Source organism: Vipera berus (genome assembly GCF_964194415.1).
Source record: "Vipera berus genome assembly, chromosome: 3".
NCBI classification, from domain to species: Eukaryota; Metazoa; Chordata; class Lepidosauria; order Squamata; family Viperidae; genus Vipera; species Vipera berus.
Genome location: NC_138204.1, coordinates 52,383,240 through 52,397,956, shown reverse-complemented (window position 1 = coordinate 52,397,956; position 14,717 = coordinate 52,383,240). Strand labels below are relative to the sequence as shown.

At 36.7% G+C, this 14,717-nt stretch overlaps 1 protein-coding gene across 2 annotated transcripts in view; it reads right to left on the bottom strand.

The window, feature by feature from the left end:
* Positions 1-519: 519 nt before the first annotated feature.
* The window catches only part of FKBP5 (FKBP prolyl isomerase 5), a 51,247-nt gene continuing 37,049 nt past the window's right edge, over positions 520-14,717 (bottom strand). For both annotated transcript variants that reach the window (XM_081325214.1, XM_081325213.1), the window contains 6 exons: positions 12,233-12,389; positions 11,262-11,352; positions 10,331-10,414; positions 9,360-9,545; positions 6,969-7,208; positions 520-5,946 (listed from right to left, as the gene is read on the bottom strand). In XM_081325214.1, coding sequence (XP_081181340.1) covers positions 5,842-5,946; positions 6,969-7,208; positions 9,360-9,545; positions 10,331-10,414; positions 11,262-11,352; positions 12,233-12,389 — 863 coding nt within the window. In that variant the 3' untranslated portion in view covers positions 520-5,841. The remainder of the gene's footprint in view (positions 5,947-6,968; positions 7,209-9,359; positions 9,546-10,330; positions 10,415-11,261; positions 11,353-12,232; positions 12,390-14,717) is intronic.

Here is a 14,717-nt window from a genome sequence, read left to right as displayed (position 1 = left end):
CATTGTTACCCTGTGCTTTCTGTCACTGAAGTGTCAATTGTGTGATTAGCAAAGGAGATGTTCCACTTTAGCAGTTTAAACTGTGAAGGACTGTTTTATATTTTCCCCCCCATACGTTTATACTATTAAAATATGTTGAGGTCTCTCACATATCAATCTCTGAAACTTGGGTATTTTAAACTAACTGCAGTCTTCCATCTTGCTGAGCTCCAATATACAGCTTCTCTCCAAAATACCTTTTCCAATTAGTGGGGCAGAATCTACCAGGATTCAAGAAAAACATGATGCATAATAAAATGCCTGCATAATTCTAGTGTGCTTAGTACATATTTATATACAAGCTAAACTTTGGAGAATGAAACACGTAAAACATTGCTTGGAGAAATTAAAGCTAAAGCAACATTCTGTTGACCAGGTAAATGCTTTCAGAAGGATGACTCACAAAGCAAAATAAGACAGCAACTTCTCTTTATTTCCTTCCCGCTGTCTGTTACCTAAGATACGTTCTCTGTTAAGATAGAAGTTGCATCTTAGTCAGTAGCTTTATTTACAGACCTACCCTTCACAAATCCATCTGTCTCATTTGAAAACTCTTCAAACTATTAACTTGGCATTCCACTTTACAAGTAATTCAGGATAGGTGAGGACTGAGAAAGTAGGAAAATAGACACAAGAGACAATACATAGTAAAAGGATAATTGACCATTTCTACACATCTGTAATATTTATAGAGAAAACACTCAGCAGCAATATTCCCTTGGAAGGACAGCCTATTTTTTCAGGCTTTATGTTCTTAAGACACTAACAGGCATTGCTAGGCCATGCTATCCAGAAGATACTCCACGTGGACAGCAAAATCAGGTTGCTTTGGACATAATTCTGTGAAGTACTATATAGATCTGCATTTTAGTCTTGAGTGTATCATTGAACTTAGCATGGCTAACAGGCACAAAGTGAGAGACTGATAGGTGATGGTAATCTGCAAAGTTAGGATTGAGAGGCACTTTGAAACAGTGAAATATTTTCATTCTTTATGAATATCTCTGAGAGTCCATCCGAGTTATAGGCACAAGTCCTGGTCTTTTTCTGTGATCTAAGAAATAGGCAAATAGCTGCATGTTTTGCTAACTACCAAGGTCAAATATAATTTATTGATCCTTTAGATATGGGCATCACAACAGGAAAAAGAAAAAAGGCAATCAGGAATAATGGGCCAGATTAGTTTACCTATTGACTGTGGAATTAAAGTCTAATGGAAATAGATGAAAATATGTTAGGTATCATATAGTTGTCAAAGTTTGCCTCCTTTAGCAAAATGGAATAGAAAAATGAAGACTAGAGAGCAACACAAAAATTTAAGTATTTGGTATTCTCTGCGTAGATCAGAAATGAGCATGAAACTGTGTAAGACAATAGATTATTAGTGGTAATGTAAAATCTTGAAACTGATTTAATGTACACTATGGCCATTCAACTCTTAGCAGAATACAAAGCCCATGTCAGTCAGTAGAAATCAAAACATACTAAGATTGCATGAATTAGTGAAGAATTCATCTATCTCATATTATATAAGTTCCATTAGTGGAGCATTGATACTGGCAAACCTGCTTCTGGTGAGAGCACTATATATTAGCGTTTCTAAGAGTCCACAGATAGTAAAAACATTTGTTCAATCCAGGAGCAATTTAAAAGTTGTACAAAACAATTATTTTTTAAAAATAATTGATATATCTAAGTAAACAGTTCCTGAAGTTGTGTTCCATACTGCTAATGATTATACTTCTCTCTCTTCAACAGGAGATCCAAACAAAAGTAGCTTTTGGGTACTTTACTCAAGCAATTACATACAGCAACTTCTGGGTAGCAAAGGATAATTGATTCCTATCAGTAGCAATCATTCAGCAAGTTACAGGAGGAAAATATGTGGTCATCTTTTAAAAAAAAGTTCAGGAGAAAAATCAGATAGAAATCTCATTGATGGCTGAACTGAATTATTTCATTTTTTTTCTCTGTACTATCCATAGCAAAATATAATCCAGATATATGAAATAATATAACTGAATTTCTCTTCAGCATAGAATAGTTCTGAAAGAACTAACTTAATTTAGAACAAGTAATCAAGCATCAAATGGCTGAGTTGAATAACAAAAGAAAAGCCACATTACTGAGGTAGATGTAGTTATCTTGATGTTCCAACAGTCATATAACTAAAAATAAGCTAAGAATCTACAGGATGCAAAACAGGAAATGTTGAACATCCACCTTAGAGGTATATATTTCCAAGCCACATCACACTAAAGTGATGCCCTCCACAAAGTTGTGAATTTAGTGTTAATTTAGTGAGAAATGAGAGTGATGGTACAGATATGAAAGGGAAGATTAGTTGAAGCCCAGGATCCCCTGTTAATATTATGACAGATAGCATAAAAATATAGGAACTGGTACAAGTGGAAAGGTTAAAACAACTGTGACCTTGTTTCAGTCACAGATTTTAGGACCACAGAAAGTAACCTTTCTAAAAGAATTGGAACACATTTTGGATGCCACATAATATTTGGAGGGCAATAGCATATACTAATCCTACCTAGCTGGGAGAGGCCTCTATTCATTAAAGTTTTATCTATTTCAAACAGAAAATCTTTCTTGTAGCTGAAGCGTTCATGGTGAAACTGAAAACATGGCTAGCATCAACATCATCTGGAAGATCAAGCTGAGTCTTCTCAAAATTTGCGGTTCAAACAAGGCAAAATAACATATCTATCTATAGTCTAGGTCTGACATTCCATTTGCTCATGTTCCTCTTTGAAAAAACAAATACCAGACAACAAGACACATTACTGCTTGTACTAAATTCCGTGTCAGTGGTGAAATATTGCAACATAAAAAATTATTCTTTTGCTATTGTTGGATAATTTTCATCCAGAACGAATTTGTATCTTCTTTCTTGTTTATTGTGGATGCTTATTATATTAAGACTTTCAATAATTCATACAGTTTATGAACACAGAAAGCAAAAATGAGAATTACGATTTGCAGTCTAAATCTGAAAGAGTTGCTCCCTACTATGTCAATATGGCTCATGAAAATAATGTTGAAGGCTATAATTTGGTATAGAAATATAATATAATCAGCTATGTAACAAAATGAACATTGGGACATGCGTCCGAAATTGCTGGTCAGTGTACTCTAGATAGCCATATTATTCCTTCCATCTCTTAATATCCTGTACAGAAATTTGGGTATATATGTGGAGAGGTATATAATAATTCAAAAGGTAGTATTAACTGTGGTAAATAAAATTTAGTTTCCGCTAAATGAACAGAATAACCAACAAGAATCTACCATTCAAATTTCAGATAGCACCATCAGAAGATCTGCCTAGTGCCAACAGATACTGCTTTCCTAATCAGAAACTGTTTGGGTATATCTCTATTTATTAAAACAGAGGAAGCCATGCTTCATTTAAAGTTTAAAAATAATGCCAATGACATTTTATCTCTTCTCTGTTCATGTTAACACAGGTAGTCCTTGACTTACGACCACAACTGAGCCAAAATTTCTGTTGTTAAGTGAGCTTTGCCCCATTTTATGACCTTTCTTGCCAGCATTAAGTGAATCACTGCAAGTCATTTAGTAACAAGGTCGTTAAGTGAATCAGGCTTCCCCACTGACTTTGCTTGTTAGAAGGTCGCCAAAGGTGATCACATAACCCTGGGACACTGCCACCGTCACAAATACGGGTCAGTTGCCAAGCAGCTGAATTTTGATCATGTGACCAAAAGGATGCTGCAACAGTTGTGAGTGTGAAAAGTCGCAATAAGTCAATTCTTTCAATGCCGTTGTACCTTCAGTCACTAAATGAACGGTTGTAAGTTGAGGACTACCTGTATATGATTAAACAGTGGAACAGTAGCAGAAAAAAGAGACAGAGAGAACAATAATTTCAATGAGAAAAGAAAGGAAGAAGAAAAAAAAATAAAACTGCATTTTATCAGAGAAGAAAACCACCAGGAAAAAAAAGTTAAGTGTATGTTAAATTCCCAGTGAAATTAACATTGAAAATACTAAATTTTAAAATATAGCAGTGTTGCCCATCTGACATACAGGAAAGCAAAATGCCCTATATATTCTGTAATGGAGGTACAGCTCTATGCACAATGAAATGTAATGTTCCACCACAGATCAGTAAACATGTTGATCCAGACCCAGAGAAAAAATTAGTTTCATAAGCCCCAATGAAAGCAATGAGGCAAACATGCTGCCATTTCAATGGGGCTTAAGTAAAATTATATTTCCCTAGGAATGAACACTCAACTGCATTTCAGTGCTATTAATGAATGTTTGAGATATAATGCAGACTGATATGAGCCATCTGCAGCAAAACCTCACTGCTTTATCCTGAAAAAAATATATTTAAAAAATATTTATTAGGACTGAGTGGTGTTTTGGATCTGAAGGCAAAATGGTTTGGCACTTCAGATTCAAAGCCTTTTTTCTGAAGCAGCCTCAGCTTTTCCAGGGATCTCCTGAAGATTCTAGAAAAAGATGGGTTTGGTTTAAGGAGTTGCAGATAGGTGTTGTTTGAATTTCTGTGCACTGTGAATCAACTTTTTCACCTTCATGCCCAAAACACTACCCAGTCCTACCATTTATAGCATTCACTTTGTTTTCCAAAGCATTCAAATACATGCCGACATCTTCAGGGGGATCCAAACAAGTTTAAAGAAGGATTCCCAGAATGAGCAAAAGGTTTTAACACCTAATTATAAATTTAGTGTCCAAAAGTGTTTTTAATGTTGCAAAACATGTCACCATAGTACTGATAAAACTAATCATAATGATTTTTTTGAAAGAAAACGTTTTTCTTTCTTTTTTTAAAAAAAAATCCTGATTGCTATCATGCTATAAACTTGAGCAATGCATTCAATAGGTCTCAAGACATAATTCAAGTTGATTACTGCATACATTTGACCCACACTGCAAGAAAAATGCATAAAAAGGAAAAAGGCTTCTGTCCTTGAGCATCCCTATGTCCACACCCAACTGATCCTGGAGAGGGGGAGAAAAGGGCCTGGTTCAGTCCAGATTCCTTTCCCTCCTCTTGCAGCAGCTAATCAGCGCTGTTTGATGCTGATTATATTACAGCTCAGTGGGGAATGAGAGGTGGAAAATGCTCATGCTCAGAAGCTGGCATTTCTGCTGTACTCGGTCATCAACACACTGGCAACCTTGCCAGCAAGCAATCATTTAATAACAAGAACCACAATAATAGCACGATTTGGACTACTCAGTTCCCTGAGAAACTATTGTGCTACACAAACCCATTGGAACTACAAGACAGAGAGAATAAAATCCCAGGAGTCTGACTTTTAAAACTGTTTTCCACTTGACTCTACTAACATGAGAGTCGTACCTTGAATTGGCAGCACTTGGGCCTTTCTTTCTGACATACGGAATAAACCCATGTAGTGCTACCATAAATACAACCAAATGCAATGCCAAATCTATACAACTGACAGCTCTTGTATCCTATCAGCATAGGGCCCTATTCTGGTCACTGTCTAGCCATCTATAATCAAGAACCATTGTGGGTATTTGTTACTGAACCATTTGTTCCACTTGATGTGGTCCCTTGCTGTCCTCGGTTTATGGTGCACTGCTGAGCATGGTCACAGCAGTGGCAGTAATTTTATCCTTTCTTGTGAAGCTTCTGGATAGGCTTTTGCTTCCACAATAATGCCTATTGAAACAAACTTTACATTAAACACTGTAGAATTTCTGAGCTCTTCAGAAACCTGTCTGGGTGCAGGCTAAGTTCAGGACTGTCCTTCTGCTGCACAGTCATACATGGCCCTCTGAGTCACTGCCTTCAGTCACTGTCTTCTTCAGCTCAATTTCTGAAGACGGCTTTTCCTCCTTCTCTTCTGTAGTTTTACTGGCCTCCTCCTACAGCCAATAACAAATGCCCCGTGTGGGAGTTAGGGGAGAGGTACAAGCATAACTTTGAAAAACAATAGGTCTTTCAGATTAAAACAGTGATGGCGAACCTTTTAGACACTGAGTGCCAAAAAAACAGCCCACCTACGGCCTCCACAGCCTGCCGCAGATCACCCAGGCGGCCCTGCAGCGCCATGTTGGCCACACCCTCTGCCCGCACCCCGCATCATTTGTGCATGACAGTGCATGAGGACAGAGTCTTGTCCCTGCTGCCCAGCTGCCATGTCCTTGGTTGTGCTGCTCTGTGTGGGCCACGCCCGGGGGCGACTCTCCTCTGGGGGGGCTGTTGGTGAGGAGGTGGCCGTGGGGGGAGGTGGGGCTGGGGCGACGGCACACGTGCCCACAGAGAGGGCTCTGAGTGCCGCCTCTGGCATGCGTGCCATAGGTTCACTACCACTGGTCTAAACTGATCAATGAAAAAGAAACTACTTTCTAGGAACACTTTAACATTTGCTAAAACAAAGATGGGTATGAATGGAAAAAGAAAGTTGTTTAAACAACTTCTGAATCATACAGTAATTCACAAAACCTCTGAAACTCTAAATATATATCTGGTTATAAATTGAAGTATATAAAATGTGTTATGTAAGTTCTATATTACAAAGCTGCACTTTGAGCACATGAAAAAGTATAAAGTGATTGAAGGAAAAATACCTCACTGTTCTTTGCTAACTATTTTGATTACCATTACATATAAATAAACAAAAATCCTGTAAAGGTATGAATTTCTACTGTCATAATAACATGACTGCAGTTATTTCATTCCTACTTTTGTATAATGGTTACAAAAATTTTAGCAGTGCTACCAGATTACTGGAAATAGTTTATAATAAATTATTGTGACTGAAGCTCGACATTTTGTATGCATCAAACAAAGGAAATTGTATTATTACAATACTTCTGTACAATTCCATAAGAACCCCTGTAATTTAACAATGGTTGGAAGGGGGCCATACTGGCAAGGTGCAAACCTTTGCATCTCTCTCTGCAAATTTCTTGAACATGTTGGCATATATCTTTCGGTCCCGTTCATTGTGTTCCTTTGTCTTCTTCTGACACATGGTAATTTGTGACTTGGCTGCTTTATTCTGTGGATTCACTTCTAGCACTCTCTGAAAGTCACATTTTGCCAACTCAAATTCATTCATAAGCAGTCTTGCCTCTCCTCTTCGGTACAAGCCCTTTTCATTGGCTTGGTCCAGTGCTAATGCCTGCAAGCAAGCATTCTTTTAATTAACGCAAATTAAAGGTGGGAAATTTCCCTCATAATAAAAGACATTACTAATGCTAGTAACAAAACTATGAACTTCAGCTATTTTTAAAATAGGAAAGTCAAACTAAAGCTTCATACTGCATATGCTAAAGTTTATAGTGTAATTAACACTTGTATATCAAAAACAGAAACCAAAATTCAGAAGTAGAATGTTTTTACCAGATTATTTTACAATGTCACATATCCTTCTAAAGAAATAAGAACAATATTACTGAAAAAGTAAAGTATTTAAAAATCAATCATGGCAATCTGTCTCTCAAATATTCTGTCACTAAATTATGAAAATCTCTTACATTGAACTTCAAAATGAATTTTTTTTGCTCCAAAGGCAACTGGATATTTAGATATTGTGGAGTACAGGCTTTTTACAGCTACAAATGGAATATTCTAGAAATAGTAATGGGATACAATGACTAACTGTAAATGGATATAATGTTTAAAACTTCCAAATGGAGGCTCTACAGAAAACTTACAGGCAAAGTTTGGATGATGACTCATAAAGCCCAGATATTTATAGTGTTGCCCCAAAACACATGCCTTTCTTTTATATAATTATCTTAGTAACATAAATGTTCTGTCTCACTTTTAACACATTGTTCTAGCTGTACTATATTCAGAAATCTGTATACTTGAGGAATATCTTGGGAGAAAAAACTTTAAGCTTGTAATTTTGAAAAACAATACAGAACAAGAATCAAGATAATTAATACACTGTTCAGAGACATGATACAAAAGTTAGCCAGGAGTTTTATCAACATTTTAATCAGTGATTTGGATGAAGGAATTGGGACATCACAAACTATACAGATGAGAAAGGACTGGGTGAGGTGGCTAATAATTTAGATTAAAGAGACCTTTTAAAAATATCTACTGTAAACCTTCAGCAAAAGACTGGTATGAATAGGATAAAATTTAACAAATAAAACTTTAAAGTTTTGTGTCTAGGTAGGAAAAATATAAAGTACTTCTACAACATAGAAGAGATCTGGCTTAGCAGTAGTATATGAGTGTCCTTGTCAGTCACAAGTTAAATATGAACCCAACAGGGTGATGCATCTGCAATATAGCAAGTGCTATCTTGGAATGAATTAATGGGAACAGACTCTACATCACAATCCCCAAACTATGGGCCATGGTCCACTACCAGGTCGCAGTCTCTTGGCCAGTGGGCCACGGCAATTGCTGGCTGGTGTGCGCACACGTACGTGCGCACTCTGCCACTCCCACAGCACCATTTGTGCATGCGCACAGGCGCAAATGGTGCCACTAGCAATTGTTCCATTCAACTCTGCTTAGGTCAGACCCATTTGAAGTACTGTCTCCCATTCTGATTAGCAAAAAGGTCATGACAAATTGAAACAAGTTCAGCAGAGGTCTACAAAGATGAGGTAAGCTCTGGAAAGGAAGCTCTTTAAGAAACAATTCAAGGGTCTGAGTAGATTAGCCTACGGAAAAACAATTGATGGGTGATCCAATAACAATCTGTAATGGGATGTGGAAATGACCTTGGGAGATAGGAGGAAAAACCACAGACTAGAGCACTGTCAGCCAAATAGCAGCCAAATCTGCAGAAGAAATGGGGGCATATATAAATATCTTAGAAGGGACCTCCCTGGTTTCTTGGACTATAAAGATGAGGGGTGAGAGATGTATTTTGTCAATGTACTCTTACAATAAAGTCAGTGTTAGTATTTCTGGGTGTCTTGTCTGGACTACCTCCCAAGGCTGACACAAATCTATGTTAAAAATTATATAAAATTATATAATACAAATGTATAAAAATAAAATTATAAAGTTGCCTTTAGCTCCACAAATGCTACAAAATTATTGTGTTGTAATTACATAATATGAATAATTATCCAAGAACTTTAAGAACTTAAGTTATCAATATTTCTACATTTAATAGATATAGAAATATCTATATTCTTTCTTTCTAAAGCTTTTTTTTGCATCATTTTGATACTTCTTTCTAGTACATTTAATTAACTGGAGCAAAAAAAGAAGAAGGAAAATTAAGGAGATTAAGAAAATACTGTAATCCAACATCAATAGTGCTTCCCCAACTCCATGAGGTTAGATGTGTCTTTACCTTATTGCAGTACTCAATTGCTTTAATGTATTCCCGTAGCTTTAAGTAGCACATAGCAAGGTTGAGGAAGGCTGCCAACAATAAAGATTCTGAAGCTTTAGATTCCCTTTCTGATAAGCCATATTCCATTTCTAACCAGGATACAATCTTTCCATACTGAATTACTGCTTGCAAGTACTTGCCTTCCTAAGAATAAGATTAAAAAAGGTTAAAGATGACTATTACATTGAAAAGTGGAACATATTTATTTCTTAAATGTGGGTTATAATTTGAACAATCAGTAATAGAAGAATGAGGGGAAAGAGGAACATTTCAGTAGGAAAGAACTGGCCAAGTTGCAATTAAAAATTTTAATACCAGAAAGCTGTAATATCAAATGCCTCTGTTTTGGCTATATTATGACAGATCAACACTTACTGGAGAAGAATTGTTCAGAAGCTCTCCAAACCAAAGCTTAGAGGCAGTTTTACTTTTAGGTAAAGGTTCCCCCGCACATGCATGCTAGTCGTTTCCAAGTCTAGGGGCTCATCTCCGTTTCAAAGCTGAAGAGCCAGCGCTTGTCCGAGGACGACTCCATGGTCATGTGGCCGGCATGACTAGACGCCAAAGGCGCACGGAACGCTGTTACCTTCCCACCATAGTGGTCCCTATTTTTCTACTTGCATTTTTACGTGCTTTCGAACTGCTAGGTTGGCAGAAGCTGGGACGAGTAACAGGCACTCACTCTGTTACGCGGCACTCGGGATTCGACCCGCCAAACTGCCGACCTTCTGATCGACAAGCTCAGCGTCCTACTCCCAGTGAGCCACCGCGTCCCTTACAGTTTTACTTTTAAGAAAGCTACAGTATATATCATTGAAAGGTGGATGTTAAGAAAGAGAGATTCTCTGAGCAAATAAATAAACTACAGATGGCTTATCAATAGAAGACATGTTTTTTCATGCTAGCATTGCTAGAATACTGACACATACCTTAAAATACAGAGTCCCTTTTTCTTTGACAATGGCAGCCTTTTCTAGTTTCTCTTTGGTGTCCATCTCCCAGGATTCTTTGGCCTATAACCAAGTATTTATAGGAATAATGAAATAACAGAAAGCGACATAATATTGGAAATCTAATTTATACTGTGTGATATAGTAAGTTTTGTCAACTCTTGCTAATTTCAAATTTAGTGTTACTTAATCCCAATAAAGAGTCTTTTTAAACCACTGCAAACGTTAATAGCAAGCAATAAAATAATTATATATAAAAATATTCACAAACTTATATTTGGCTTTAGAAGTAAGGCAGAGTGAAATTTGAAGTAGCCCCATATTGATATCATTGATATTTCCTTTCCAGTCCAAATTATATTCGGCTCCACTTAAATCTGTCCTGAAGACAGAGGAGTTAAAAAATATGAAATGATAACCCAGAATCACGAGAGCAGCCTATACAATCCTCATGAGGGTAGACAGATTTCTTTTATTTAAGTTTCCTTCCTGTGAACACTTCCCATTATAGATTGGCATCAGTGTTCCACCTTATGTACATCTTGTTCCTTCCCTGTACTTTACAGAGATGGTACATTCTCCATCACCCTAAAAAGGGCACAGCCTGTTCAGCAATTTTGCCCTTCCCTCCTTTCAGTACTGTTTGGCAGGATATTTTTTTTTCTACAACCAGAAAAAGAAGTACAAAAGGAACAAGCCTAGGACAAGTCTTGGACCCCACCCAAAACAATAAAACACACACAAGAACACTGTGATCCTAGCTGACATATCTTTACCAACTTTTGTGACAAACATGCCGGATGGAGCTGGAAATGGGTCTTCCTAAACATATTCACTGCAGAAAAGTTCCTGTGAGTAAACATCCAATGTGTACAGGATGGTTTGTTATTTGAAGAAATTCCATTCTCACCTTTTCAAAGCTTTTCAATGTAACTTCATACACAAGTTCAGCATTTGGTTCTATGCCAAATACAGGCTTTCCAGCTTCACCAAACCCATATCTAAAACAAAGCATGGGGAAAAATAATAACAGAAATGACACAGAATAAGGCATGTTATTCAGCATTCTGGATATTTACACTCACAAGGAGATAATTGGTTAGCTACATATCAGGCCCTGGAGACAAAACATAGGTTGCCTAGGAAACCAACGTCTGAGTAGCTCATTTGGGGCAAAACACTTATATACTATACTGGACTCAATGTTATTACTTTGTATTCAAATTGGATGCATTCTAGTTCATTCTATTCAATTTTTCATACACTTATTATCCTTTAATGTTTTTTAAAATCTTGAAATTACACTAAACACTGGATATGCAAATAGTAAGGATATTTGAAATGATTGTTTAATTCTATCTACACACTATTTAAATATCATTTTAAATATATTTAAAAAGAAACAGTTTATTCTAAAACAATTTACGTTATATAACAATCTTACTGTCCAGGTATGGTGTTAAGTATAAATGGGATCTATATAAAAGCTATGTAAAAATAGAATGAGAGCCAGGTTGTTGTAGTGGTGGGAGACTGGGAAATCTAATCTAATCAGCTTACGATTTTGGGCCACTCACTCAGTCTAGGAATGAAGCAATGGAAAGCCACTTTCAAAAGTCCCACCAAAAAAACCTGTATAGGCTTCTCCAGGTCGACACTGGAACCCAAGACTTGAGTTAAAGGCAGGGCTTTTTTTCCTCATAGAACGCTCAGAACGGAGTTCCAGCACCTTTTTGGGAAGGAACCTTGTAGGGTAGGCAAGGCGGGTTGTATGACATGTGTGAGTTCCGGCACCTTTTTCTTTTACAAAAAAAGCACTGGTTAAAGGTGCCAAATAAATAAATGGGGGAGGGAGACAAACATCCCCCCCACATTTCTTACCGTGTTCCTATATGCAAGATACAGTGTTCTCCCCTTTGCATCTTCTCCAGAGCTTTGTCAATTCCAATGGGAATGTCATGGTCTTCCCCTTCTCCAACAGTGAATGCTACATCTCTACAATCAAACATTCTGCCATCACAAAACCCTTTCAAGTGGACTGTATGGGACAGAGCAAAACATTGTAGACTGTAAGGCACTACCAACAACATTTCAATATGCATTAAACAGCATGACCCAAACACATTATTTGTTGGCATTCTTGTCTTCAGCATGGCTGGCATAGCAGAAGAACTTGGTCCCAAAACAAACCTCAAGCCATCGATTGTTTGCTTTATCATACATACTATAGATTAATATTACAATGTATAAATATTAATAGTTTCTGTTCGTGTTTTGTTATTTTGTAATGGAATGACAAATGACAAGATTTCAGTAGCATTCTTAAAGAAACCTATGTGCAGATTCTAATGGAATAATTCCCTTTCCATTATAGCTCATGAAAGAAAAAGAGAAAATGTATGTATGCTACCTACAGTATCACTATGAAGGTCCATGCTTCTCTGGAGTATGGTCAGGATAAAAGAATTTGTTTTGCAAAATTAGCACAAACTATTGCAAATGTCTCAGACATCTTTACAATTACACTTGCTAAGTAAAAGCTAGATAAAATGATATTAAGTTGTAGAATGCTGAAGAATACCACCCAACATAAATATGATCCTAGATATAAAACAAAGTTATAAGTTTAGTAACAAGAAATTAAATGGTTGAGAATTCTGGTGTTCACTGATCATTAAAGCTGAGGAGAGTTGGACCTGATTAGAAACTGATTATAAGACTATCATGAAAACATCAAGGCCATAGGCTAGACTGGAAGTAGAAAACAATTTATGGAAGAAGGCAATTGTAAAATACTTCTGTTATGTTGCCAAAAAAAATAACAATAATAATAATTGGAAGGCATCCAAATAGGGAAAGCTAAGCCAGATTGTTGTTGACAGAAGTTATGCATCTGTGTATACGCATATGTAGGAACTGGCATTTATATGTGTGTGAGAATGACTGGGCATGACCTCTCTCACCAACCCTTTCTACCCTCTTTTGCAATCTCCAAACACTTGGTATAATCCACCAATCCCCAAATTGGGAGTGTTAAATTATTCAAAGAACACAAATCATTCTAAGTCAATAAAGATGGGGGCTATAAAGATGGGCAAGTTGTCTCTCAATGACTGTAAAGGGAAAAGCCCAATGGCACACTGGCATGACATGTTGTCAATAAAGCTTAAAGCTCACGTCAAGTAAACATAGTAATTACTAACTGACATTGTGCTCTACGATGGAAGTACATTAAGAAACTTGCAGTTATGTAATGGGCATACTCAAGGTCAGGCCACCATAGGAGACTTACCTATCCATAAAAATGGTTTTCTTGGCCAATCGTAAAAGATTCATTTACTAAAAGAGGAACTATTCCCTTCCTCACCTGAGAATATAGGGTGCATTCTACCATTCTATTGTGATCTTGGTGGGTACAAATAGATATAATAGGATATTTACTTATTTATTTTGGCAGCATTTATTTATCTGTTTGTTTGTATTTCATATTTCTGAACAATCCATCTACCGCAGAGAGGGGCTCTGGACGATGTACAATGTACTGTAATACCATCTCTCTAAAAATCATTTACAAAGCAATAGAGACAGGAAATCAGAAGAGATGCCTGGGAACATTCCAAAACCCAAGGCACCAATTGCCTATCTGTGCACAATTCTGCTCTAACTTATCACCAAAAGCAGGCCACATATGAAGTCTAAACTAGAGATTAGTCTATAGACTAGAATCTGCAAACAAATCCAGAACTGTATTTAAGCAACACTGTTCTAAATACCTAGCACATCATCAAAAGTTTGTTCAATTGCCGATCATTCAATGTAATATTTGTACTCACAGTGTATTCCATACTTTTCAACCAAGGAATGCTAAAGACAGCTATCTTACATAAATAAAAGATTCAGATCAATCAGCATGGTTTGAATTTAAGTGATGGAGTTTTACTCTGTTCCTTAGCTTACCAATGCCAGAATGTTTCATTATCATTAACATTGCTATTTGAATGGTCCATGGATTAATTTTACACACACTGAGCATTTTTTCATTTTATTTATTTGCATTACTAACAATGTCCAACCTTCCCCCTGAAAACTTCACTAGCTTAAGCAATGCTTCAGGCATTTCATGAAAAAGTTTCTAGTCCAAGAATATTCATAATACAACATTTTTATTTGTCTTTTAAGGCCCTACAACCTCTTGTGTTTGTATCCCGCGTAAAAATTAGTTGAACCCAAGTAATCCTTTGCTTCTCCCTTGTAATTTCTGACCCTTGGCCTTCACATACTGAAGTAAGTATTTTGTGTTCTAACAAAAACAATTGCCAATCTAAATATAAAACAAATATAAAACAAAACAATCCTCTCTTCTTAA